At 39.1% G+C, this 25,798-nt stretch overlaps 15 protein-coding genes across 15 annotated transcripts; 10 read left to right on the top strand and 5 right to left on the bottom strand. All coding sequences in view use genetic code 12, as the record gives it.

Annotated features, from left to right (window-relative positions):
- Window positions 1-30: 30 nt before the first annotated feature.
- CORT_0A04450 (hypothetical protein) lies at window positions 31-862 on the top strand (the record flags this gene model as incomplete). The annotated part of the gene is made up of 2 exons (XM_003866225.1): window positions 31-44; window positions 103-862. The coding sequence occupies 2 exons, from the start codon at window positions 31-33 to the stop codon at window positions 860-862; spliced, it is 774 nt and encodes a 257-aa protein (XP_003866273.1).
- A 90-nt stretch (window positions 863-952) lies between these two features.
- On the top strand, window positions 953-2,152 carry CORT_0A04440 (Cog5 protein; the record flags this gene model as incomplete). The annotated part of the gene is made up of 1 exon (XM_003866224.1): window positions 953-2,152. One exon carries the CDS (start codon window positions 953-955, stop codon window positions 2,150-2,152), a length of 1,200 nt encoding a protein of 399 aa, XP_003866272.1.
- Window positions 2,153-2,208: 56 nt separating this feature from the next.
- Window positions 2,209-3,876, bottom strand: CORT_0A04430 (Pho8 protein; the record flags this gene model as incomplete). The annotated part of the gene is made up of 1 exon (XM_003866223.1): window positions 2,209-3,876. One exon carries the CDS (start codon window positions 3,874-3,876, stop codon window positions 2,209-2,211), a length of 1,668 nt encoding a protein of 555 aa, XP_003866271.1.
- Window positions 3,877-4,108: 232 nt separating this feature from the next.
- On the bottom strand, window positions 4,109-5,161 carry CORT_0A04420 (hypothetical protein; the record flags this gene model as incomplete). Its single annotated transcript, XM_003866222.1, has 1 exon — window positions 4,109-5,161. The coding sequence occupies one exon, from the start codon at window positions 5,159-5,161 to the stop codon at window positions 4,109-4,111; it is 1,053 nt and encodes a 350-aa protein (XP_003866270.1).
- Window positions 5,162-5,387: 226 nt separating this feature from the next.
- CORT_0A04410 (hypothetical protein) lies at window positions 5,388-6,548 on the bottom strand (the record flags this gene model as incomplete). Its single annotated transcript, XM_003866221.1, has 1 exon — window positions 5,388-6,548. One exon carries the CDS (start codon window positions 6,546-6,548, stop codon window positions 5,388-5,390), a length of 1,161 nt encoding a protein of 386 aa, XP_003866269.1.
- A 559-nt stretch (window positions 6,549-7,107) lies between these two features.
- Window positions 7,108-8,967, top strand: CORT_0A04400 (membrane transporter; the record flags this gene model as incomplete). The annotated part of the gene is made up of 1 exon (XM_003866220.1): window positions 7,108-8,967. One exon carries the CDS (start codon window positions 7,108-7,110, stop codon window positions 8,965-8,967), a length of 1,860 nt encoding a protein of 619 aa, XP_003866268.1.
- Window positions 8,968-8,979: 12 nt separating this feature from the next.
- CORT_0A04390 (Ymc2 carrier protein) lies at window positions 8,980-9,876 on the bottom strand (the record flags this gene model as incomplete). Its single annotated transcript, XM_003866219.1, has 1 exon — window positions 8,980-9,876. The coding sequence occupies one exon, from the start codon at window positions 9,874-9,876 to the stop codon at window positions 8,980-8,982; it is 897 nt and encodes a 298-aa protein (XP_003866267.1).
- Window positions 9,877-10,117: 241 nt separating this feature from the next.
- Window positions 10,118-12,871, top strand: CORT_0A04380 (Sec24 protein; the record flags this gene model as incomplete). Its single annotated transcript, XM_003866218.1, has 1 exon — window positions 10,118-12,871. The coding sequence occupies one exon, from the start codon at window positions 10,118-10,120 to the stop codon at window positions 12,869-12,871; it is 2,754 nt and encodes a 917-aa protein (XP_003866266.1).
- Window positions 12,872-12,901: 30 nt separating this feature from the next.
- On the bottom strand, window positions 12,902-14,641 carry CORT_0A04370 (Tpo3 protein; the record flags this gene model as incomplete). Its single annotated transcript, XM_003866217.1, has 1 exon — window positions 12,902-14,641. One exon carries the CDS (start codon window positions 14,639-14,641, stop codon window positions 12,902-12,904), a length of 1,740 nt encoding a protein of 579 aa, XP_003866265.1.
- A 1,928-nt stretch (window positions 14,642-16,569) lies between these two features.
- CORT_0A04360 (hypothetical protein) lies at window positions 16,570-16,794 on the top strand (the record flags this gene model as incomplete). Its single annotated transcript, XM_003866216.1, has 1 exon — window positions 16,570-16,794. One exon carries the CDS (start codon window positions 16,570-16,572, stop codon window positions 16,792-16,794), a length of 225 nt encoding a protein of 74 aa, XP_003866264.1.
- A 355-nt stretch (window positions 16,795-17,149) lies between these two features.
- CORT_0A04350 (hypothetical protein) lies at window positions 17,150-17,626 on the top strand (the record flags this gene model as incomplete). The annotated part of the gene is made up of 1 exon (XM_003866215.1): window positions 17,150-17,626. The coding sequence occupies one exon, from the start codon at window positions 17,150-17,152 to the stop codon at window positions 17,624-17,626; it is 477 nt and encodes a 158-aa protein (XP_003866263.1).
- Window positions 17,627-18,148: 522 nt separating this feature from the next.
- CORT_0A04340 (hypothetical protein) lies at window positions 18,149-19,513 on the top strand (the record flags this gene model as incomplete). The annotated part of the gene is made up of 1 exon (XM_003866214.1): window positions 18,149-19,513. The coding sequence occupies one exon, from the start codon at window positions 18,149-18,151 to the stop codon at window positions 19,511-19,513; it is 1,365 nt and encodes a 454-aa protein (XP_003866262.1).
- Window positions 19,514-19,737: 224 nt separating this feature from the next.
- Window positions 19,738-20,214, top strand: CORT_0A04330 (hypothetical protein; the record flags this gene model as incomplete). Its single annotated transcript, XM_003866213.1, has 1 exon — window positions 19,738-20,214. One exon carries the CDS (start codon window positions 19,738-19,740, stop codon window positions 20,212-20,214), a length of 477 nt encoding a protein of 158 aa, XP_003866261.1.
- Window positions 20,215-21,570: 1,356 nt separating this feature from the next.
- Window positions 21,571-23,079, top strand: CORT_0A04320 (Pho8 alkaline phosphatase; the record flags this gene model as incomplete). Its single annotated transcript, XM_003866212.1, has 1 exon — window positions 21,571-23,079. One exon carries the CDS (start codon window positions 21,571-21,573, stop codon window positions 23,077-23,079), a length of 1,509 nt encoding a protein of 502 aa, XP_003866260.1.
- Window positions 23,080-23,853: 774 nt separating this feature from the next.
- On the top strand, window positions 23,854-25,722 carry CORT_0A04310 (hypothetical protein; the record flags this gene model as incomplete). Its single annotated transcript, XM_003866211.1, has 1 exon — window positions 23,854-25,722. The coding sequence occupies one exon, from the start codon at window positions 23,854-23,856 to the stop codon at window positions 25,720-25,722; it is 1,869 nt and encodes a 622-aa protein (XP_003866259.1).
- Between the last annotated feature and the right edge of the window lie 76 nt (window positions 25,723-25,798).

Genomic DNA, 25,798 nt, shown 5'->3' with positions numbered 1-25,798 from the left:
AAGAAGAAGAGTCTACGATTATTAACAACAATGGAGGAACAAAAGTATGTCTGGTGCTAGGTGGGCCATTGTATAATATTGTACTAACTTGTCGAAATTCAGGATTTCAAGACAGAGTCTATATCATGATGATTCAGGGTCAGAATCAGAATCAGAATCAGAGGGAGTAAGTTATATGCCGCCAAATTTGGAATTTGAATTTGTCGAAGTAGAGAACTATGCTTCTGCAGAACCAAAAGAAGCAACACAAGAGGATAATCATGAGGAAGAAGAATTTGCATTCCCATTGTTTGCATCTACCACGGCAAAAGAAGAAACTGAGTCAAAGGACACAGACGGTAATGACCGAGGTCGATCTAAAATCGTACAACCAATTCAAAAAATATCCCTACGTGAACACTCAGAAGAACGAATAGATAACGAACGACCAGAATCATATTACTTTGCATCATACACCCCTGAAGAGAAATCACAGTTTGCACAAGTTGCCGTTTCAGCTAATGATATCTATTCCCAATATTTTATTCAGCCAAATCTGCGGAAGCTAATCAACTTGAATGAGTATAATGCAAGTATAGAAAAAGAACAACAGAAAGCAAAAGCAAAAAAGGCGAGGAATCGACCAGGTAAAAAGAAGAGACAAAGTAAAATTTTATGTCGTGAAAGAAGACTTCAACGAGCTGCCATTGCGAAAAAGGAGGAGAAAGAACGGAAATTGAAGGAAAAGCAGGAAAAGTATGGTAAATTCAAGAGGCAGGGTGGTAGGCATATGAAAAAAACGTTTGGTAAAGCAGGGCCTGGTCGTAATAAATCTGCTGGTGGTAAATTCGTTGGTGGTAAGCCAAAGTATAGAACGGAATAAAATAAAGCGCGATATTTTTTCAACACTTTGTAGAAACCATTCACCGACGATACTCTAACAGAAACTACCTATCTACGAATTAGGTGAGCTATGACTTCTAACGGATTTCAACCGAGTGAACTAGAGGATTTCGAAGCATACCTCGAACCTGATTTCGATGCTATAAATTTCGCCAATTCATTACTTATATCTACTAACGGGCACGACAACAATGTACTAGATTTACAAACACCCTTGAAAAAGCTCAAGTACGATTTACTTGAGCTCGACAAACGGATGAAGTTGATTTCTTCAAACAATTATGAGTCGTTGACTTCCAACTTCACTCAAACTGAACAATACAAGACAATTTTACAGGACCGAATCAATCCTCAACTTATTACCATAAACAAACCGTTTGACAAAATTAAAAAAGAAGTGATTGAACCATATGAAGATGCAGTACGATTAAATGATGCGTTAAAGAACATACATCAAACTTTGGAATTGTTACGAACAAGCTCATTTTTCATATTCATTATACAACAATTGGAAGAATTGCAGGGGCCCGCTGGTGGTGGTGATGGTGATGTGGTACGAGCCAGTCGATTATATTCCCAATTGATGAATTTGTATCAGTCAGTTACATCTTCCAATGGAAGTATCAAATCTGACTACGGAAATAATGTAATGTCAATTAAATTAATTCGAGATTATCGAGCTACTGCAATAACTAGAAGACAAAATTTAATTCATGAATGTTCAATGGTGATCAACAATGAAACCAATCGATCGAGTTCATTAAATTTGAAAAATTTAAAACTATATCATAATCTACAAGCATTGTTTATTCTTGATCCCGCTGAATTTTATCAAATTTTTGACAAATCAATTATACAACAACAAGTTTCAACTAGTGGTAATCAATTATCAAAAGCATTACAATCACCTAGAAACTTTACTGCCATAATGACCGAAATTCAACAAGGAAATACAGTATATTTCGATAAACTCGATGAAGTGTTGACAAAATGGAGTTTGCCTCATGATTATAGTAATAAGCCTGATGAAAGTTTGTTACTGTTTGTGCTAAGCTCTTATAGAGCTGTCTCATTACGGTTAATCTTTTGGCAAAAGTTGGCACAGCAGTTGAAACGTAATATTGTCGCAACCATGGCTAGAGGAGGTCCAATTGCAAAGAATTTAAAGGTGTACAGTCAGGGTCTTAAAACTTCGGTTGAAGATAACTTCATTGATGTGGAAATCAAACAAGGTATATTGGATGCTTTATCGATGATTGACTACAAATAATGGAGAAAAGTTAGAGTTTGACTCTTTCATAACATCTAACTGTGTTTCTAATCTAACTATAACGAAGGAATGGCATTAGCATGAAATTCATCACGTGACAAATCACTCTTGCCATGATGAGGAGAATGAATTGTCTTTTTAATCATTTCGGTAATTTGATTCAAATTTGATCCAGTTACAGTTTCCATAAATGCACCAATTTCAATATTTTCATGGTTACCAGTTAATCCATCATATGCTTTTCTTGATTTTAATTTATTTAAAAGTGGAAATGAGTTTGTATGTGCATAAATATTGACATCAACCGCTGAATGACCATGGGTTGTCCAACCAATTTGAGCTCTAAATGAAATCATATTATTTAAAAAATATAATAATGCTTCCGGTTGAGACGATTTTAAGGAAATCTGTTTAACTTCATCCTCAGTGTAATCAGTAATACCCATATCTTTTTCCAAAATTTCTTGTTTGATGTATTCAGTGAACTTGGTACCAGACTTGACTTTTTGACTGTAGATCTTTCTTGCCAAATGCTCTCCTGAATGACTACTGTTTAACAATACTTGTGGGTACCATAAATAATCTGGGTACGATTCTGTCACCTGTCTAGCAGTTACCAAGCCACCAGTTTCGTGATCACTAGTGGATATAGCAACAGTTTCCACATCAGTAGAGTCAATGAAATCAATCACTTCTTTAAATGCATCGTCATATGCCAACACTTCTCTAACTTGTGCTGCTGGATCATTATGATGGCCTGCATGGTCAATTCTTGATCCTTCAACCAACAAAAAGAACCCTTGATCTGAGTCCCTAGTTGCCTCTTGCAATGCAGTTAATGCGACCTTGACTTGTTCTGCTAAAGATGGAAATTCTTTGCTGCTACGATCAATGTCGTAAGGGATGTCATGGTTTGCCAATAATCCTAATAATGGTAAGCTCACATTCTTACCACCATTCAATTGATCAAATTGTTTTCTATCACCAGCATATGACCATCCATTGTTTACTGCTTCTTTAATTAAATCTCTTTTGTCAGCCCTACATCCACCATTGGCAGTAGGGACGAAATGACATCTTCCACCACCTAAAATCAAATCAACAGCACGACCGAATGGATATTCACCTAGTTGGTGTTGAGCAATTAAATCTTCTTGGAAACGGTAGTCAACATGTGAGCTGAATGCGGCAGGCGTGGCATCGGTTATCCTAGTAGTTACCACCAAACCCGTCATATAACCTTGTAACTTCAACGCTTCTAAAATCGTACCACATGGTGTTTTCTCTGAGTCAACACCAATGGCTCCATTGTATGATTTGAGTCCACATGAAAAGGCAGTAGCACCTGCTGCAGAATCAGTTATCAAAGAGCTCGACGATCTAGTCCTTGACGATCCAATGAGGTACTTGTCAATAACTAATACATCATCAATAGGTAATTTATCTCTAAGTTGGCGGAAAGATCTTGCTGCTGATAAACTTGCTGGTCCCATTCCGTCGGTAACCATCATAATGATATTCTTTTTACCATGAGGATCAACTGATGGTACTTTTGGCTTGTTCTCTGACTTTGATGGGTGACGGAATAATAATATTGCAATAGTGATTATCGTGACCACGTTCAAAATATAGGAAATGTTCTTTTTAAAGTTTGACTTAGGCTTGTTGTTGTAAATCAAGGAGTCTCCTCCAAGTAAAGCCAGTCTCTCGCCTCGGTTCGTCATTTTAAAGAAGGGTGGTGCTTGTATAAAGATTAAACCACGTTGGTGTCTATCGAATCATTGATAACGCGAATGTAATATACCTTCGACGCAGGAGGGAAAAAAATATAGTGGACTCTCGTGTATGCCCGTGGTAGTGCCAAGCTTTTGTGAGGCCAATACGCAGTACGATTCAAGTTGTTGTGATGAGAGTGTTTATAATTAAACGGATGCTATATATTCATTTAGATACAGGCTAAAAGTCATTTACAATTATTGCATCATCTCCGATTTTTTCATATATATACTTCCCCATACACAAGTCCATGATTGACAATCCAACAATTTTCTGCACTGTTATACCTGTCACAGAATCAGTAGCTGAACTGAAATCCTCCTTCTCGTACAATTCATGAATCTCGGTCAATTGGTTGCTTGTATAACCTGATTGAATCAATTCTCCTGCTTCATGCAAGGTATGTTCTTTCGAATCAACAATAATCTTGACACCATTTTCTTTGAGATTGTTCATCAACTCCAAATCCAATTCAATCATGTGGGGTTTGTACGATCCAATTAGCGAGATAAACTTTCCGTACTTTGGGTCCTTGTTCAAATGGCCTTTTTTAATCACAGCTGATGTCGATGGAGTGCATCCGAATATGATGGAACTATTTTCAATATGCAGCTTGAATTTTTGCTCTTCTTCAAACAGGAATGCTCTAAACTTGACATTGCTAAACTCTTTGGCTAAGTCTTTTTTCAACTTTTCTGCATTTGCCAACGTTCTATTCAAAATGTTTACACTGTGTACCTTACCCTCATATAGAAGCAATGCTAATTTGACGTGCCAGTATGCTTGTTGTCCCACCCCAAAGACACACAATTCTGGCAAAATGTCTACAGATTCAACTGTTACAACTCTAGTGAGTCCCAAAACACTGGCCAATGCTGTTCTAAAAGCCGTCAAACAGGCCGCATTGATGATTGCGTTCAACTTGCCAGTCGTCTCGTCCAAAATCATAACACATCCTTGAAATCCCAAGCCTTTGCTATTGTTTGACAGTCCACCACTGATAACCTTTATACCTACTTCATTAGGTGATATGCATGGCATGAACACGTGAGTTGTGTCGGACTCGAGATTATTTGATTGTTGTACAATTCTTGGTGGAACTATTTCATTGGGGTTTGATGCATAGGTAGATAAGCCACGCAACAATATCGGTTGAAACTGATTAAGAATGGACTCTTTGGTCAATTCCTTGTTGAGGAACGATTGAATATCTTTGTCTCTAATAACCTTCATTGTATAATTCTTTTTGACTTTTGAAATTCTTGCTAAACTGGAGCTCTTATATTCGAAAGCGCAAAATGAAAATTGGTTCTACGCGGCTCGCAAAACTAAAGAAGTAAATCGGAGCGAAACCGTGCGGTTAAATTAAGCGAACAATTATCTAACAAAGACAGTCTTAGAGCTTTAAAAGCGTGTTATTTAATCTATATCAGCTACTAATCTAAGCATACAGCCCCAGTCATGCCTTGCTCAACTCCAAATTGTCAAGGCTATTCATGGGCATAGTGTACGCTCCTTGAACTAGCTCAAGCCTGTACATTGCCAACTCTTCGAGTAAAGATTTCATTTCTTCTGGTTGTGATGTGATCAAAAAATTCTCTAATTCGTTAAGCACAGAATAAAGCAACTTTCTATCTTCCCTGAAGTGGTATAGCTTATTTCTAATGGATATTCTTCTCAATTTTGGGACTTCAGAGGTTCTTGTGCAGCTTGCAATTTTCATAAACAAGACTTGTAGTTTTGACATTTCACTGTGATTCTCTGAAATAAGATACGCAATAGATTGACTCGAAGTGTAGGAGGAGGATTCCCAAATTAGAAAGCTCGACTGGACGGATTTCAATGTTTTCATATAGTGTTCTTCATTATACTGTCGCAAATACTCAAACACAAAGCGCCATACTATTCGCTCATAGAATGGCGTGAGTCTGTGGTTCTCAATTAATGGAAGATAGAGTGTGGCAAAATTGGTTTTCAAGTTTCGTATGATGTCCAATGGTCGATTCAAATCATAGTATTTCTTCAACATGATAATTTTCAAATGTATAATTGCCCTGTTATCGATACCAGTGATTCCTTCAAAACTGTTTAAATCGATCGGGAGTTTGTCTAAACTCTTTAATGACTTGTTCAATAAAACGTCGGTCAATATTCGAGGTGTCAACCTATCATGGTTGTAAAATAGTTGTATAATCTCGCGCAACAGGTCCTCGCTCTTCATTCTTTTGGTGTAGCTACTCAATTCTTCAACGCCCATATCGTTTAGAAGTTGAGAATGGTTAATCTGCGAGTCCAACAAGGATGACTTTATCCCCCACAATAAATTGTTCACAAAATGCTCATGTATGTGTGGCTCCTGTTTGAAATGTATATTGTGTTGTGCATTAGACAACTGTTCATCTATTGGCCCTTCGGTCAATGATTTGAATAACGAAGGTTTAAATTTGGGTTTCGTTGTTGGTTTCGAGAGGAGGTTTAACGCATCTGCAAGAGCTTCATTGTCGGGACGTTTGGAACCCTTGTGATCGTTCCAAATGAAACGAGCAACAAAGTTAAAAGTGGATTTAGATATTCTGTGAGTTCTTTTGGATAGCATAGCTGTGGTGATGGTTATAGCCATTGGTGATTATTTTTTGTATGACAAATTTGTAAAAGTGCGCTTCCCATTGGAAAGGTGAATCTTCAAGCATAGTAACAGAGAAGGCATAGGCTCTATGTGCAAACACATACAACTGAAATCTTTCAAAGATTTCGGTAATCATTGTACGTTATTGATCCGGTTTTCCATCGCGGTGCCAATATTACTTGAAAATGTGGCTCTGCACCACATTTATTTTCTCTTCTTCTACCAAAGTGGTCAAAACTGGTCCTTAGATCTTAAGCCACATTATAGTAAACGGAATATTTGCATACGGCTCAATTATGAATGGCAACGATGTATTAGAAATTGTGGTTACATTCACTCAGTTTCTTAATTACAGTTGCGCCACCTCCCGAGACGGAATTAAATCCCAAAACGTAAACATTCTGCGCATCCTTTCAAAATTCTTGAGCCGTTCGCTTAAATCAAAGATAGCAATTTTACAATAGGATCAAAAACTTGTCAAAACCCACTCCTTTTCTTCTAAGGCACCATTTTTAGATCCATCTACTTTCTATCTTCATTCATCTTGCTATCAATGTCATCACTGGAATCTTTTGTACCACCAGACCAGCATGATCCCACAGATATCGATCCGCTTTTACCAAATGAGTCGCTGACTAAACAAAACAGAACACCGCAGATACCAGACAATGGACAAGCATTGATGGACTTAGAACAAGCAGCAAACGATGTTTATGAAGCCATATTGGAGAACGACGAAGAGTACGATGAAGATGAGCATAATGAGGATGTTGTATGGTTGAGAGAGCAACGGCTATTGAACAAAAGCATTCACTGGTTGAAACGTCCAAGTGTGTTGATGGTCTCTACAATTACTTTCCTATTTGCCTTTTCTATTTCCAGTGCTGAGGCTACAAGGCAAGTCATTACATTGAAGCTTGCATGTAACAGTCTTGGTGCAGAAAAATGCAATAAAGATTCGGCCCAAGTGTTGATGTCTAATTTGCAATTGGGCTATACGATAACGGGTGCTATCATTATGTTGATATCGTCTGGTAAAATAGCACCCTTGAGTGATCTCTACGGAAGACGCCCATTTCTTATAATTGTGATTCTTTGTTTCTTGGTTGGAAAATCACTCAAGTTTTTCTTCATGTACAACTACACCACGTTGCAGTTTTACTCAATGATTACAAGTGAGGCTATTAGTAACCTGGGCGGTGGGCTTATGTCATTAATAGCGTTGTGCAATTGTTATATATCCGACGTTGCTGAACCACATCAGAGAATATATGCACTAGGCATCGGCTTCGCTGCAATGTTTGTTGGATTGAGTATTGGTCCCTTGGTGGGAAACTTTATCATTGCATTGGCGACAAAAATGTCTCCCAAAGCTGACATAAGAAAACAGGAATTCATCCCGTTGAAGTTTGAAATCGCAATTCTTATTATAAATCTTTTAATGACCATTTTTGTTTTACCTGAGTCGAGATCGGAGAAGGCAAGAAAGAAGTCCAGAACACTTTCACGCTCTCTGAGTGAGGTCAATCTTCGAATGATGGAACAATCACCATGGTATGAACGATTAACCAGTCATTTCAACTTTTTAAAACCACTCAAATTGCTTGTCATCCCTGATGAGTTAGTAAAACAATCAAATAGACATAAGGCCAGACGTGACAGGTTCACAATTCTTGTTTTGGCATTTATCGAGTGTGTCATGAGTACCATGGCTATGTCCTTTGGCGAGATCTTCATCTTGTATGGGATTTACAACTATGATTGGGCACAAAACAGCGTTGGCCACCTACTTGCCATCAGCTGCTCAAGCAAAGCCATTGTTTTAATTTTATTGTCGCCAATAATTAACCACAAGATCCTTCAACATGGACTTAAGTTCAAAGTATTCAAAACACAGCTTGATATGGTAGACTTTTCAATGTGTTTGATTGGCTTAGTTTGTGAGACAATAGGTTTCTATGGTTATAGCGTTTCCCCCACGACTTCGGTTTTCTTCATTTTTACAGTATTTTGTGGCTTTGGTACCTTAATCAGCCCAGCCATCAACTCATCGATTATCAAGTTCTATCCGGAGTCGAAAATAGGAGAACTATTTGGTGCATTGGCATTGATCAAAAACATATTTGCTTTGGTAACCCCCGTGCTTTACTTATCAGTGTACAAGTACTCTGTGAGTACTTTACATCGCCCCGGACTCGTTTTTGTAATCGCCGGTTCCGTTTTGCTTGTTTGTACGGTCTTGTTGATCACTATCAAGAGAATTAATCCATTAGACAAAGAACCCGTCTTGTCGAGAAGCAACTCGTTTTCTGGGTTGCTGCAAGAAGTATCTACAAGCTTTTCAGAGTTGCACAGAAAGAATAGCTCCCTTCATAAGCAACGCTCTGGGTCGTTTGAAGGAATTACTCGTTAAATAGATGTATATTTACCCCATTAGTCTAAGTGCTAACTCAACACTTGCAAAAGTGCCTGCACTACATGGGACAGCCCTTAGTAAGCAAGGAACAATTCCTCTCCAAAATCCGGTAAATCCATGATGGGTGTAAATGTATCTGGCTGCCTTGAGCGAACTTCCATCAAATTTACTATTAGCTCCCCATCCGTCACTTTGAACGTTGGACTTTATTACATCCAATGGGTACGAGCTTAGCCATAATGCATTACCTGCAAGCGCACCACTTGCTAGCAATTCTGGTGTGCCAATTTGGTCCCTGCTTTTGTAATGATGCAACTCAACAATTTTTTTTATAAGCGCCTCGTAGGTCAAGAACCACACACCATACGCTTGAAATTCTCTAATCAATGTGATATCAAAACCACGGTATATGCCCCGTATACCTCTTTCGGCAAAAATCTTTCTCACTGTGGACGTAAGTGAAATCAGTTCTCCTGATGATTGACTGAGGATCCTTAATTGCTCTACTGGAGCGGTCACGGGAGAATTTACCACACCAGCCACAGCACCAGCGATATAAGTCTCAGGCCAAAGATTCAATTGCGATTTGCCGGTGTATTGCAATATTTGCCTCTTTGCCTCATGAAAACCGTAAAATTGAAGTGACACACATACACCTACTCCAAAGAGTGGTGGCAAGGTACCCTTGTAGAAGGCAAGTAGCCCTTCATTTTTAATAACATCTTTGATGACCTGTGAAGAAGACGTTGCTGAAGTGGTTTGAAGTCGAATTTTGACCAAATCTGCTGGCTGGCCGATAAGGACTTGGGTGGCACCACCAACAAACCCTGCCGCTATGTCTTTAATCTTTCTAGATAGACTGTTGTCGATTGGTACACTTTCGTAAATTTCAGTTGAGTCAGACATGATAATGGTGTCGTGTGGATAAAGAAGGATAAACTTTTGACTGATTTCGCAATCGAACTACAAATGAGAACAAATCACGTGCCAAAAGTAAAAGCTACCACGTAACAAAAGTCGTGTACTCCCACTCTGTTTATCTTTTTTCTCTTGTTGTCAAAACTGACCACGTAAAAACAATTGAAACTTTTGAAAAATATCAGATCTCCATAAAACCCCCAAAAAATTCAATCAATTCTAAAGTCACATGTCAGGTAGAAGAAGAGCATATCCACAGCCACAGTATGCAGCTGGTGCTCCGGGAGGTGCTGCAGTCCCACCTACTTTTGGTCAACCCCCACAACCCCAAATCCAACAACCAATCAACGGACAACAACAACAACAACCATACGGCGCTGATCAGTTGCAAAATCAATTCCAACAATTGAATGTTGGTTCCACTGCTCCCGGTTACCAACAACCAGGAGCTGATCAATTTCAAGCTACTCCACAACTTAGCTACGATCCATACCAACCTCAACCTCAAGCTGGTGTTTATGGACAAGGTATGGGGGGTGTTCCACCAGCGGCAGCAACCACGGCGGGTGGTGCATCAGGTTATGGCGGTTCATATGGACAACCAAACAATATTGCTGCTGGTATACAGTACAATGCATTATACACTACTGATTTATCCCGTGATTTGCCTCCTCCTATTGCTGAGTTGTCATTTCAACCCCCACCAATTACACTACCAGATACGACCACCTTGATTCCAGGTTCCAAAACTGCTAACGCTACTCCAGAATACTTTAGATCCACATTAAATGTTGTTCCTAACAGTGGATCGCTTTTGAAGAAGTCAAAATTACCATTGGCCATTGTTGTCAAGCCTTATAATGCGTTGAAAATTGAGGACGAAAATGTTCCTGTAACCTGTGACACGACTATAAGTAGATGTCGTCGTTGTCGTGGTTACATAAATCCATTTGTAACATTAGCAGAGAATGGAAGGCGTTGGAGGTGTAACTTTTGTAACTTGCTCAATGATATTCCAAGTGCTTTTGACTACGACGAGATTAGTGGACAAGTGAGAAACAAGTTTGATAGAGTTGAATTGAACCATGCAGTTGTTGAATTTATTGCACCAAAGGAATATATGGCTAGAGCTCCGCAACCAATTGTTTATGTCTTTATCATTGACGTTTCTGTACATGCAGTTCAAAGTGGATTAACCGGCACCATTACCAGAACTATCCTTGAAAGTTTAGATCGAATTCCTAATGTTAACAAGACCGCTAGGGTTGCATTCATTGGAGTTGACTCCAACTTGCATTACATCAAATTCAATGAAGGTTTGGAAGGGACAGAAGTGTTGGTAGTTGCCGACATCGACGAACCATTCTTGCCCTCTCCAAGTGGATTATTGGTCAACTTGGATGAAAATAGAGAACCCATTGAAAAGTTGTTGCTCGACTTTCCCTCCTTCTTTGAAAGCACTACAAACCAAGGATTTGCTCTTGGACCTGCATTGAAGGCGGGTCACAAGTTGATCAGCAATGTTGGTGGTAAATTGGTATGTTTTGGTGCTACTTTGCCCAATGTTGGTGAAGGCAAATTGAGTTTGAGAGATGAGGCTAGCGTTGCTGGTAAGGCTAAAGAAGCAAAGGCGTTGTTGACTCCTGCAGATAGCTTTTACAAGTCTTTTGCAGTAACTTGTAACTCATCGCAAGTGACTGTTGATTTGTTTTTGACATCTGCCGGGTACCAAGATGTGGCTACTTTGTCTAACTTGCCTAGATACACCGCGGGTCAAACACACTTTTACCCAGCATGGACAAGTAACAAGTATGAAGATGTTGCCAAATTGTCAAAAGAAGTGGCTGATCATTTATCTCAAGATATTGCATTGGAGGCAGTGTTGAGAGTCAGAGGATCTACTGGAATGAGAATGTCATCGTTTTATGGTAACTTTTTCAACAGATCTTCAGATTTGTGTTCTTTCCCAACTTTCCCCAGAGATCAATCGTACCTTATTGAAATTGCTATTGAAGAGACTATAAATAAGCCAATTGTTTACTTTCAAGCTGCTGTCTTGCACTCAACTTCATTCGGTGAAAGAAGAATCAGAGTTATGAATTTAGCCTTGCCAACGTCATCCAAGTTGGTAGATGTATATGCATCTGCTGATCAATTAGCCATAACAAATTATTTTACTCATAAAACCATAGAGAAGGCATTGTCTTCATCATTACCCGAAGCAAGAGACTTTATCACCTCCAAGGTAGTGGATATATTGAATATATACAGAAAAGAATTGGTTGCTGGCAATGTATCAGGTGCTTCACCATTACAGATCTCAACCAACTTAAGAATGTTGCCATTATTATTGTTGTGCTTGACCAAGAACTTAGCATTCAGAAGCGATCGTGTCCCCTCCGATCACAGAGCTGCTGCTTTGAATAACTTGGGTTCCTTACCTATTCCTCATTTGATAAAGTCCATCTATCCTACTGTATACTCATTACACAATATGCCAGATGCATGTGGTTTGGCTGATGAAGAATATGATATCGATGTCGTATTGCCCGAGCCAATCAATGATACAAAGACTTCTTGGGAGAACTACGGATTGTATTTAATTGACAATGGAAGTGAGTTGTTCCTCTGGGTTTCGGGAAACGTTGTGCCCGGTTTAATTAACGACGTATTTGGTACTCAAAACTTGTACGACATTACAACAGGAAAAACTGAGTTGCCAGAATACACAGTCGAGGAGAGTGAGTTCAACTACAGAGTTCGCCAAATCATTGGTAAAATCAGGGAGCAAAAGGACTCTGTCATTTGGAAGAATTTGTACGTTGTTGTTGGCGCATCATCGAACGAGCCTATTGAGATTTCGCAACAACGTGACCTCATGGCTTTGAGGATGTGGGCTTCAAGTTGCTTGGTTGAGGACAAAACCGGTTCTGAGCCATCATATAGAGATTTCTTGACTTCATTAAAGACAAAGGTTCAATAAATATGTATATTATCTAAAAGTAAAGTAAATCTAATCTAAATGCATAGTGTAGTCTTCTTTACACCACTTTTTCCTCAAGGCACCTCCATATTTGTAAAAGCCGAATGGAACTAAAATCATGGCCAAACAGACAAATGCCAATAACCAACTGGCCCATTGTAAACCCAATCCCTCATACATGTAGGTGATAAACAACGGGAAAGCAGCACCACCAGCAGATCTAAGGAACACTTTTGTTGCTAATGCGGAAGCTGCATATTTTGCATACGTATCAATAATGTAGTTATTCAATGAGTAGTAAATTAACACCATTCCGTAACCAAATGCAATACCGGATGAAGCAGGACCAACCCAGATGATATGTTTGTATGAGGTAGCCCCCAAGATGAATAAAGCAATGCAGGGGAAAGGAGCTCCAATCATTGCCCCAATTAGTCTATCCTCTGGTTCTGGTTTCCTCCTTTTGCTCATTTCCTTGTATTTCTTCTCGATATATGGTGTTGTTGTCAATGCAAATCCAGCTCCAATCAAGATAGGAACAAACATAAGGCCAATCTTGTTATCTTTGAATCCGTATAATTTGTTGAATATGTATGGGTATGCAAAGAAGAATGCGTATAACAATGCGTAAATCAAAGCAACGAAACCACAGACGAGGTCCAAGATGGGCTCAGTGACGGTAAATTTCAATGGAAGAAGCAAGTTGGTGTTAACCATCTCCATAAATGACAAGGGTGTAGCTTCTTGTTCTGTCATTATGTTCATGTTTCCGGTTTCCTTTCTCAACCTCTTGGCTCTTTGTTTCAAAATGACTGGAGGATATGTCTCCGGAATTAGCGAAACAATAATCCACATAACACCAGCAAAGGCCATGTTAACCCAAACCATGATATCAAATCTGTTTGTACCTATACTGATGAAACCGTTAACAAGACCTCCAAAGACTGGACCACTATATGGACAAAAACTGAAAAATGCAATTGCCACACCACGAGTCTCATTGTGCATGTCGACCAAACTGGCACCAACGTTAGTCAATGCACTAGCTGCACAAACACCACAAAAAAAACGAGCAGCCAATAAACCACCAATATTTGGAGACAATGCGCATGGGATATTGAGCACTGTGTAGAGACCAAAACTGATAAAATAAACCGGTCTTCTTCCAATTTGTTCTGATAATGGGGCCCAAAGTAAAGGGCCAACACAGAAACCCAACACCATCAATGAAACTGTCAATGTGGAAACTTCTGTCGATACACCGTATTTATCATTGATTGTGAATAGACCACCTGACAAACAAGAAGATCCATAAGCAGCGCTGATAACCAACATGGAAAGCAAAAAAGTGTAGAGCCATTTAATGGCCATTGGCCAATTGTGAGGGTTTTCAGGGTCGCCAATGGTAAAAGTGACGAACTCAGTGTCATCCTTGATTTCACTCTTGTGCGATTTTGTTCTTCCTAAACTTTCCAAAGTTTTGACTCTAACTAGCCCAGTAGTTGTTTCTAAACCATACTCTTCTGGGAAAATAGGATCTTCAACTGGTGGTGCTGTAATTGATGGAGGTGGTCTCTCGCTAGAAACACCAAGCAATTCCAAATCTTTCTTTGTCTCCGTCCGCGATAGCCCCAAATTCTTTTCTGGGTCTGAATTTATGGAAGTAACATCAGCTAAGTTATGAACGACGAATTCATCACTGCTATTAGTAGATATATCGCTGTTGTCCTCCGCGGCAACTTTACTTCGATTATCTGATGAAGTGGACATTGTATTATTAGTTTTCAACACCCTGATTAAATTTGAAAGTTTTCAAGGGGGTGGGCATCTCATTGTATTTATACATGGATTCATTAGCCCATTATACTTGAACAAGCCAATTTCGGAATCGCCATATCCGGCTAAAAAGAAACAAACGCTATTGTTTTGTATAGCAATATAATGTACGGAAGCGACAATTGTTGTACAAAACTAGGAAATAGAACAATTTTTAACAAATGCACGATGGTTTACTTTTCGGCAACGGCTAACACTTTGCTATCCACTGGGAACCATGAGTATATGTACACCATTGATCAAGTAAAATCAGTAATGCCGTGAGACTAGGGTACGAGTAGAATGAGAAACATAAGCCATTATGGAGCTAGCTATTTTCCATATTTTTCTTCATTCTTGGTAATGGAAGCAGCACCGACGTCGGAGGGTCATCTAAATGGAAGCCTTTCAGTGGCTGGATCTATACCGCAGTATATCGAAACACCAAACATCAGTATTTAAGGTTAATGTATATTTTAGCCGTTGCACATCTACGGTTAATCTATTTGATAATCTAAAAAAGAAAATATTTTTGTGTTTCCCTTGTCTTTTCTATTTATTAGCCACGGAAAAATAAATGTCGTACAAATTAGTAAAACGGCTAATAATATTATTTTTACGCTTTGTTATATATATTTGCAGTCAACAAAATCAGGATTATTTAAAATACTAGAAAAAGGGGTCTAGCTTGATATCAAGAGTCGGAAATTATTCCTTTCAGAGGCAAAATTACCGCTTTCTTCCTGTGTATAATTGGCGTCCAACTTACTATAACAATAAGTGGAAAAACTGAGCATGAAGTTATGCGCATTTAAGAAACTGAGAATTAGGCGTAATGTCAAGTTATAACTGACTCTTCCAGTTCCTGGATTTTGCTTCGTGAAGCTTGAACAAGCAGAAAACTCTGGCCTCATTGGGCGAATGTCTAAACTTATGTGGGGAAGAAATGTATGTTTTCCGCATCTGTCTTACCCGCTTGGTGAGACACAAGTGAGTTTATGGATAGCACTGGACCTTGTGTTTTTGCTTCTGTTCATGGTGAAGGTTGTAAGAGGTTGAGTAATCACCTGATTTAGAGCAAATTTCAAATGTTTTCTATTGTTAACAGTGATTGAATGCCCTTGGAGTTGTGTAGTGGATTGGTTATTCTGAATAGCTTTTCAAAACCAAAGGTATCAACACCCAAGGAATAAGAAACACGGTGGGACTCAAAGCTGATGAAAAGGACATTATCAATATATAAAGCAGCGACTATAGATCCTGAATGGCCACTTATGCTCGCTTAATTCTTTCTTTGTTTAACGAAGATTTAACTAACTCAACTTTCCACTAAACGTACACCTCTCAAACTACAATTCATGAAAGGACTTGATCGTTGCGAAACTTTTGCCTTAATTTGAATGCAAATAATAGATTGAATTGAATATTTGTTTGATGCCTAAATTCTTGATTTGCGGTTGGTAAGCTTGTTCATAGTCAACACAGGGTTCTTCTACTATCATCATACCCGGGACCCTATGAACAAACTAACGAAGAATGAAATGTTTTCGAACCATTTCATGGAGGGTGTCCTATGGTGTGATATTTTTCATACTTGAACATCTTGCCAATCCCAATCGGCCATCGAATTGAACAAAATTATATTCTCATAGAAAGGCTCTTATTAGCATACCTATCTTTTCCCGATAAGTACAGCCTTTCACAATGAAGCTTTGCTATGATTCAGGAAGGATTTGCTGAGTTCTCATCACACAAAATCGAAGCGCAATTGTAAGAAAAAAATAGCAAAATTTGAACTTATGGAATGACAAAGTTTTTCAAATCATCTCGAAAGTATATCCAAATTGACATTTGTCTTCAAGGAAACACTCATCATCGTCGAAATGCATATGAAACATTTTCCAACTAATAGCCTACTACTACTAGGTCCCTTATTTGTACTCGCTACAGATTTTGCATTAACCCGATTTTCGCTGACAGGAAGTGCAAAGAAGTTAGCTCGCAAGACTACAAGCTCATCTCCATCATCCAGTTATCTCCCATCTTATAACCCAAGGGCATATAGATCCAGCTGGATTCAGGAATGGGAGGAGTCAAAAGGTAAATAAGCAATGAAACGCTTCCGAAAAGCTGGTCTTTTCAAACAGATATACACAAGTCGGTTTACGATGGGCTACACTTGGAATAAAGTAGCACCAAAAATTGCATCGTTGGCATCCAGCTGAATTGAAGGATGGGAAAACGTATATAGATTCATAGGTTTTGATACACGGTTTGATTTACCCCATTTACTCTTTGCTTTCTCTATTTCCTGCATATAATGCATATTTTCTTCACCAACTTTTTCATTGGTTGAAGAGAGGGAAAAAAAAAGACAGAGAAACAGAGAGTAAGAGAAGTCCAGTTACACATCAACAAATTCTCCTTGCAACCCTCGTCAACCATACAAACCAAACTATAACAATGTTCGCTAATTCAACCAGACAGAAGGCTTTGCGTGCCACACTCAGTGCAAAAAGATTCAACTCCTCCCATAGCCACCATGTTGAAAAGAAGCCAATTGAAATCACCTTCGCCAAAATATTCGCCGTGGGATCTCTAGTTGGTGGATGGCTTCTCTATAAGAACAAGGACAACACAGAGACGCCCCTTTTCAAATCTGGCCTTTTTGATCAAGAATTAAACGGACAACGTGATCATTTAAGAGAAGAAGGATATGAAAGTCGCTATAAGATGGGTTTTATTAAAACTTATATTGCTGATAACGGTGGTTCTGGATTTGGTAATTCGGCTTATAGAAGAGGAAGTGGAGAGGAGGTTTCAAATACAAATTTAATTGCTGCTCACTCACCTTGGGGTCCACAATTCGGTGCAGGTATAAAACTAGACAAGTTGGGTGAAAGAAGGGAGAGAATAGAGAGATTTGCCCCTCTTAAATAATAGTCCAATAGACGATGCCGGTAAATTGGTCATGTGGTATCCTTGTATTCCACGTGAAACGACTGTAGATAACAAAACTGTGCACGGGTGTAAGCTCAATAGAGTAGCCATATATTTATGTTGATCTTGTCTGTGTAATATACGCACAAACAAGCCAGCGCAATGTAGAACCCCGAAATGCTTTATACGTTACATGAATTTGACCTCACAGAGGAGGTATTTTGTAGAATCATGGTCTTGGTAACAATGGACGTGAGATAGATCATCTTTGGTTTGCACATAGAGAACCAGTTTCAGCGGTTTTCATGCTCAAGAATTAAAAATCCATACTACCATTGTTAATGTAATTGCAATTGATTCGATGACCCTACCCACACTCACTGGAGTAAGCCTTGACGGGTGCTAGTCCAATGGTAGCTCTCTCATTTTTGCATCTAGTTATTCGCGCAAAACGAAACTAAATCACACGTGCGTATCAAAAAATCGTGCCGCAAACAGTCATAACAACAGCAACCAACCATCATGGCGAAGAAGGTAAACAGCGAACCAATAATGTCCAACTTGAAGAGTGACTCAAACAACATTGAGTCGGCTATCGACGATGACGACTTTTACACCTCGTCAAATGGAAGCATATCACTGTTTAGTGACTCACCACAGTTGATGCGTAGTGACTCGACTACTTCAGTTCCATTTTTGGATCTTTCTAAACTAGTATTTGCAAGGGACTTTGACTTTGGGCTAGATTTAAATGGAGTTGGTAATTCTACGAAGAGGAGGATTAATAGTGTGAAAAACAAAACGAAGGAGAAGTTCAACATCTACAACAAGAAAGGCAATATTGAATTGGACAAGTTGCAAGATATTTTAAACCAGAGGTTGGCCAAATTTGATGAGAGAATACATAAGAACCTTACCAGCACATCGACTGAAAAATTGTTTTACGCAATCAGTGTATTTATTATTGCGTGTGCTGGATTCACAATTGGTAAATACCCAGAATATTTTCCTCATTTTCACACAGGGCTCTTTGTTGTGTTAATGCCAATTAGATTCTACACTTATTTCAAGCAATCTTTCCAGTACTACTTGGCAGATTTGTGCTACTATGTGAATTTGTTGTTATTGTTATTTATTTGGGTCTTTCCTCAATCACCTACATTGTTTGTATCGGTGTTTTCGCTATCCTTAGGGACCTTGTCGTGGGCTGTTATCACTTGGAGGAATTCATTGGTGCTCCACTCGGTGGAGAAGACCACTTCGTCTTTTATTCACATCATGCCTCCTGTCACTATGTTTGTAATTGTTCATGAACTAGATCCAGAGTATATCAAAGAACGATATCCTGGGATCGCCGCCATTGACAGCTGGAACTTTATCACCAGTTTAGTCGTCACATCGATATATTACACAATTTGGCAAGTTTCGTACCATTACTTTATCACAATAAAGCGCAAGGCAGAGATAGAAAAGGGTAAAGTTACCTCTTTTTCGTACTTGAAAAAGAAGAACAAATCAACACCATTGGGTAAGTTTGTTAATGGATTGCCTTACTTGTGGATGCAAACTCTTGCGTTTACGCTAATTCAATTTGGATATCAATTACTCACCATGTTACCTTGTCCCATCTGGTTCAAATATAAGCATGCCTGTGGTGCGTTTGTCTCATTCATTTTTATTTGGGCAAGTTACAATGGAGCCACCTGGTACATTGATGTATTTGGAAAGAGGCTAGAAAAAGAGGTTGAGAATTTAAAGAGAGAAGTAGGTAAGTTGCAACAAGAAAACCACCAATTACAGCTTTCCCCTGTGAACAGACCGCAGAATGGGGAAGAGGTTAAACCTTATGATCTCAATGGGGAATTGAAGGAAAATACAGTGAATTGAAGGGAGAAAGGCGGCATAGACTGATTTTACTTGTATGGACATCCTTTTTTAATTGTATTTCCAAGCTAATCAAGGAGTTAGACAATATGATGCTATGTATGGAATTTCTTTCCATTTTGTATGTAGAAATGGTAGGACTCTTTTTTTTTTGGACCCCTAAACATTCAAGAAGCTGTAACTGCAGTATTTGTATGTCAACAAGCCTGAATTACTAGTTCATATGGATGTATTACCAATCATCTTTGTGTAATGTGTGTTACAAAAATGCTCTCACTTTAACAAAAGTTTGTCCACTCCACACATATACAATTCAAATGATTCGACTCTTGTCTCCCATTAGAAGATTTTCATCCAGTTTACGTACAATGTCTTCGGAATATTTAGTCACCGTTTACGACTTCCCCAATGCTGATAGAAGTAAGGTCCGCCCACAACATGTTGCTGCTATCCCTGCCAATGTTCCCAATCCCGTTCGTGCAGCTGGTGCCATCTACACCGACGAATCAAAGACCAAATTTGCTGGTAGTACTTTTCATTTAGCATCCAACTCAAGAGATGAGATAATTGAGTTTTTAAAAAGGGATATTTACTACAAGGAAGGTATTTGGAACTTAGACAGCGTTCAAATTTACCCCTTGGGTATTGCTGTTCGTTTGCCAAAGAAATTGGACGGTGTTGATGAGCTGAACTATAAGATTTAGGTCACTGAGATATAATAAATGCATATGAAATGAATAAAAAATTTTAAATAAAGACACCCTTAGCTATCTCTTTCTCGAATTCCTAATGACAAGAGGGAGGACTTATATCAAGTGGGAATTGCGATTTGTTTACCAACGAAATGAACACGGTCTTTGGGGTGAATAAGAGTCGATAAAACGTAGTCTTGTGAATTCCTTTCACAGTAGCTTGTCCCCCATTGAGACTGTATCGTATTACGACCCTACTTTTGATTTACCATTTTGATTTCCTTTCCGAGCCCATCCATATGGACGAGACTTGGACCACAACCCAACACATGCACATACAAACGTGCCACGGTGTCTGAATCACGGTCCTTTTGCGCCCCCTCATTCTCCTAGGTCTTGCCACGTTCAATTGCGTTTTTCTCCTTTACTTCCAGGCTTTATATTATCCAAATTGCAGCTCCAAACTTCTTATCACTACTACATCATAACTCTTATTCAATTTTGCAATATGGTCGTTTTTAGCCTAGTTTGGTGCTACCAAAAGTTCCCGCGATATACTCTCTCGTCTCAATGCATTCAATCTTTTTCTCATTTTTCAAAGTGGAGTCGACTATGAGTGCCACATGGCTGAGCAGAGTAGTTTGATATGGACCGCTCTTGAGCACCTACAAAACGCCCACTGTGTTAACACTTAAATTGATTATGGTCTGAGTTTCCGCCAAAATCTTTTGACAAGAAAAAATATTTTAAACTCCCTTATGATTACCCATGTGGTACCTACATTAAATGTGGCTGAAGGTAGTCAATTCCTAGGAATTGAGGGCAAATTCAATCATTTGAACACTCTTGGAGCACTCCCCAGGTGACGAAACACTTAGGAGTAGTACGGTTCCACCACTGATTGCTTTTCAAAGCACTTCCATACTCTATCAATTTTACAGTGAAAACGTACGGCTCCGTTTTGATTATTCCAATTTGCCAAGATAATTTGACAAACAATTAATTTTCCATTCAGAGCCCATGTGGTCTCGATGGCAGCCATTGACCACAGTTATGGACACCAGAGAAATATCACTGATATGGATGTCATGGACTTTTCAAGATGCTGTGAAAGATATACGTGATAGATGCTTTAGCGCTGCATGGAGTGAAATGGTCACTGCATGTCGAGTTATGTTGGATTTCCGCCATTGTTTAACAATTTGCCTAAACTGCTTACCAATTTGCTAAAAAAGCGGTTAATTATCGAAAACGATTAATTAAACCTTAAACTAGGGGAGAGTCGCCCACATGGGCCCTGTTTCAGTGATATAAAATGGGTGCAAAATTTCCTCTAAATCACAATTGACTATTATCCTAACCAAAAAAATGTCCTTCATATTTCCCAAGCTATTAAACGTCTCAGCTTTGGCCCTTGCTGTCTACTTTTACATCTTTGCTGAAGTCCACGCTGCTCCAATTGATAATGCTGCTCCTTCAAAAAAAAACATCATCTTTTTGGTTGGAGATGGATTGGGTCCAAGTGGTGTCACCTTAGCTAGGTACTTCAGACAATACAAAGAAGATTTGCCAATCAATGACTACTTGGAATTGGACAAGTACTTGATCGGTATGCAAGGGCACAGATCCAATTCCAGTTTGATTACAGATTCTGCTGCTGCTGGTACTGCTTTGGCCACTGGGAAAAAAACTTATAATGGTGGAATTAGTGTAGATGCTGATGGTTTCCCTGTGGGGGCTATTGGTGAAGCTTTGAAGTTGCAAGGTTATACTACTGGTGTTGTTGTGACTACAACAGTCACTGATGCCACTCCATCAGTCTGGTTTGCCCATGCAAAGAATAGAGCTTCTCAAGATTTGATTGCTGAACAAATGGTTGGTGAGATTCATCCTTTGGGATTTGTTCCTTCATTGATCTTAGGGGGTGGTAGAGAATACTTTTATGGTTTGGATCAGGGTGGGTTGAGAAAAGATAACAGGAGTTTGATTGAGGAGGTTCAAAACAATGGAACTTGGACTTATGTTGGTGATAGAGCTGGGTTTGACTCATTGGAAGAAGGAAAAAATGCTGAATTACCGTTGTTGGGTTTGTTTGCTGAAGACGACTTTCCTTACAGAATTGACAGAGATGATTCTGAGTACCCAAGTTTGGTTGAACAAACCAGAGTTGCCTTGAATGCATTGGCTAATGCTACTGCTGACTCTGATCAAGGTTTCTTTTTGCTTATTGAATCTTCAAGGATCGATCATGCTGGTCATGCTAATGACTCGCCAGCTCATGTTGCTGAAACCTTAGAGTATGATGATACCATTTCTGAAGTGTTTAACTTTATCCAAAACACTGATGTTGATACCATTGTTATGGCTACTGCTGATCACGAGACTGGTGGTTTGGATCTCATGTCAACCTCATTTGACACTTATGATGCTATTGCAAACGCCACTCACTCTGCTGAATACTTGACCAACGCCATTTCAGAATTCGAAGATAAAGAAAATACCGACTCATTGAATTCATTCATTAGATCAACCATTTTTGAAGAAGGTTTAGGTTTAGGAAACTACACTGATGAGGAGGTTGATAGACTTGCCAACTTGGTTGCTGCTGGAGAAGAAGATAGCTTGTTAACTACTATTTCCAACTTGACTGCTTCCAGAGCTGAAACATTTTGGGCATCCATTCAGCACACCTCAGTTGATGTTGGAATGTACGCTTTTTCAAATTCACCTTATTTGATGCAAAAAGTGTTAAACACTAAGGATGGTTTGGCTGGATTCCATGAAAACATTGATTTCAGTGTGTTTATCAAGTCCATTACTGGCATTGATTTGAACGATGTTACAGAAAAAGTTTCTGATATTGCACTTGAGTATTGAAAATGGTGGTTGTTCAGTAGCTGATATTGCTTAGTATTACACGTTAAAAGTTTTTCGGTTTATATTATATAAAGTTTATTGTCCAAAGTGTCCTCTGGATAAATTATCTCTAGGTTAGTAACTGAGGGGTGTAATATACATATCTTGGTCGCCTCTGTAGAATGTAAAACTAAGCTACCACTTCTTTTGTTGCAAAAACTTTTCTTGGAAAATTTGTTGCACCGGAACACAAAGAAAGACCATGCAGTTTCCCGACCCGCCATCCGCCTTAGATTCGCTGCAACATAAGCTTTGGACATAAATTATGTTGTCCTCAGATATAGCCCCTAACAGATATGTGATCTGGAAAGCACAAAATATTTCCACAAGTTTTGTCTGTTTGCGGAGTGTTAAACAAGAAATTTTCTTATCAAAACTGGAGAAATTAAAAACGCCGTGAGGAAAATTCTATTTGCACGAAGTGAAACACTTGGCAGTTTAGCACAATCACTACAACTAAGATACATCACACTCCACATTTCACGTCGAATTTTTCCGATACTTTGAATTATGCCAAGAGATTACTGTCAGCCAAGCTTAATCTTACGCACGGCACGAAATTGACACCACAATAATTTGCGGTAATGGTTTCTTTTTTACAATTTGTTTAAAGTGTTTGTTATCTCATCAATACTCTTTACCTGGTTTCTTGGCTTAATATGATGAAAAGCTCAACAATATATATGGGAGGGGGCCTCCACGCTTACCATTTGTTGTCCTTTAAAAACAGTAAAGATGAGACCAAGCGCATCAAGTGACGAGTTTGAAAAGCAAAACGTACTTATCCAAACACAAGAGCAATCTTTGGATGAGGACTATGATTATAGCGACCCAAAAAATTACAGCACCAATTACGTTGATGAGTATAACCCAAGGGGTTTGAGAGTTCCAACCAAAACTGAGGAACAGACGTTAAGAAGGGTTATTGGTAAGATCAACTACGCTATCTTTCTCATTTGTGTTGTTGAATTTTCAGAGAGAGCTTCCTACTACTCAGTTACTGGTATATTGACAAACTTTATTCAAAGACCTTTGCCCAAGGATTCTCCACATGGGTGGGGTGCCCCTGTATCCGACAATGGTAGTGAAAGTGCTGGTGCGTTGGATAGAGGCTTGCAAGCAGCAAGTGCTTTGACAAACTTGGTCACATTCTTGGCTTATGTTGTGCCATTGTTTGGCGGTTACTTGGCTGATACCGCATGGGGAAGATGGAAAACTATCCAATGGGGAGTGGTCTTTGGTGGTATTTCTCACGTTTTGTTCATCATTGCTGCTGCTCCAAGTGTCATTGCTAATGGAAAAGCTGGGTTGGCGCTTTGTATTCTTGCTATTTTCACATTGGCTTTTGGATCTGGTTTCATCAAACCAAATCTTTTGCCATTGATGTTAGATCAGTATCCCGAATCAGGAAATAGAGTAAAGGTATTGAAAAGCGGCGAAAAGGTCCTCGTGGATAGAGAAAAGACATTGGAGAGTGTCACTTTGATTTTCTATTGGGCTATCAACATTGGAGCATTCTTTCAGTTGGCAACATCCTACTGTGAGAGACGTGTTGGTTTCTGGCTTGCTTTCTTTGTCCCTTTGGTACTCTATCTTTTCATGCCAATTGCATTTTGGTTGGTTAAACCAAAGTTGGTTTTCGAAAAACCTAGTGGGTCAATCATCGGTATGGTGCTCAAGATCCTTGTTGTCTCCTTTTCGGGTAATTTTGTCAAACGTACCTTCGATGGTTCTTTTTGGGAATATGCTAAGCCATCCGTTATGAGAGCAAGGGGCCGTGAAGACTTCAGAAAGGGATCTCCCATTAATTGGACTGATCAACATGTTCTTGATGTCAAGCAAACTTTAGATGCTTGCAAGTTGTTCATCTATTTTATCTTTTATAACTTAGCAGACAGTGGGTTAGGTTCAGTAGAAACATCCTTGGCAGGTGCAATGAATTTGAATGGTGTTCCAAATGATTTGTTCAGCAACTTTAACCCACTTGCAATCATTGTCGTCATTCCTGTTTTGGATTATATCGTTTATCCCCTTTTGAGAAGATTTCGTATTAATTTCAGACCAATTCAAAGAGTGTTTCTCGGATTTGTTATTGCTGCTATGTCGCAAGTTGCTGGAGCTGTTTTGCAACACCGTGTCTACCAAACATCGCCATGTGGCAGCTATTCTACGAACTGTCCCGAACCATCACCAATCAGTGCTTGGCAAGCATCTTCAGTGTATATCTTGTCGGGTGCATCTGAATGTTTTGCTATGGCCACGATTTATGCCCTTGCTTACACCAGAGCTGCTCCTTCGATGAAAGGACTTACAACCGCATTATTCCTTTTCACAATGGCCATTAGTGCCGCTATCTCCTTAGCAGTAACCCCAGCATTGAAAGACCCTTATTTGGTAGTAGTGTTTGCAGTAGTGGGTGGTGTCGCTTTCTTGGCTGGTGTTTTGTTGTTTGTGCATTTCTTCAATTTGCACAAGACTATGGAACAAGAAGAAAAGGAGAGAATTGCTATGGGGCAAGAAACACCTGAGAGCACCAAGTTGGAAGAGTTAGAACCAGTTAGTAGCGTTTATCCGCCATTGGATGTAGTCACCTCTAAGTCATAACTGTTATAAATAATATATCTTGTGCAATATCAATCTTTTATTTTTTTGCGCAGTAAAATTTTCGTTCTCTTTAACT

This window comes from Candida orthopsilosis (genome assembly GCF_000315875.1).
Source record: "Candida orthopsilosis Co 90-125, chromosome 1 draft sequence".
Taxonomy (NCBI): Eukaryota; Fungi; Ascomycota; class Pichiomycetes; order Serinales; family Debaryomycetaceae; genus Lodderomyces; species Lodderomyces orthopsilosis.
This window is presented reverse-complemented; position numbering and strand designations above follow the sequence as displayed.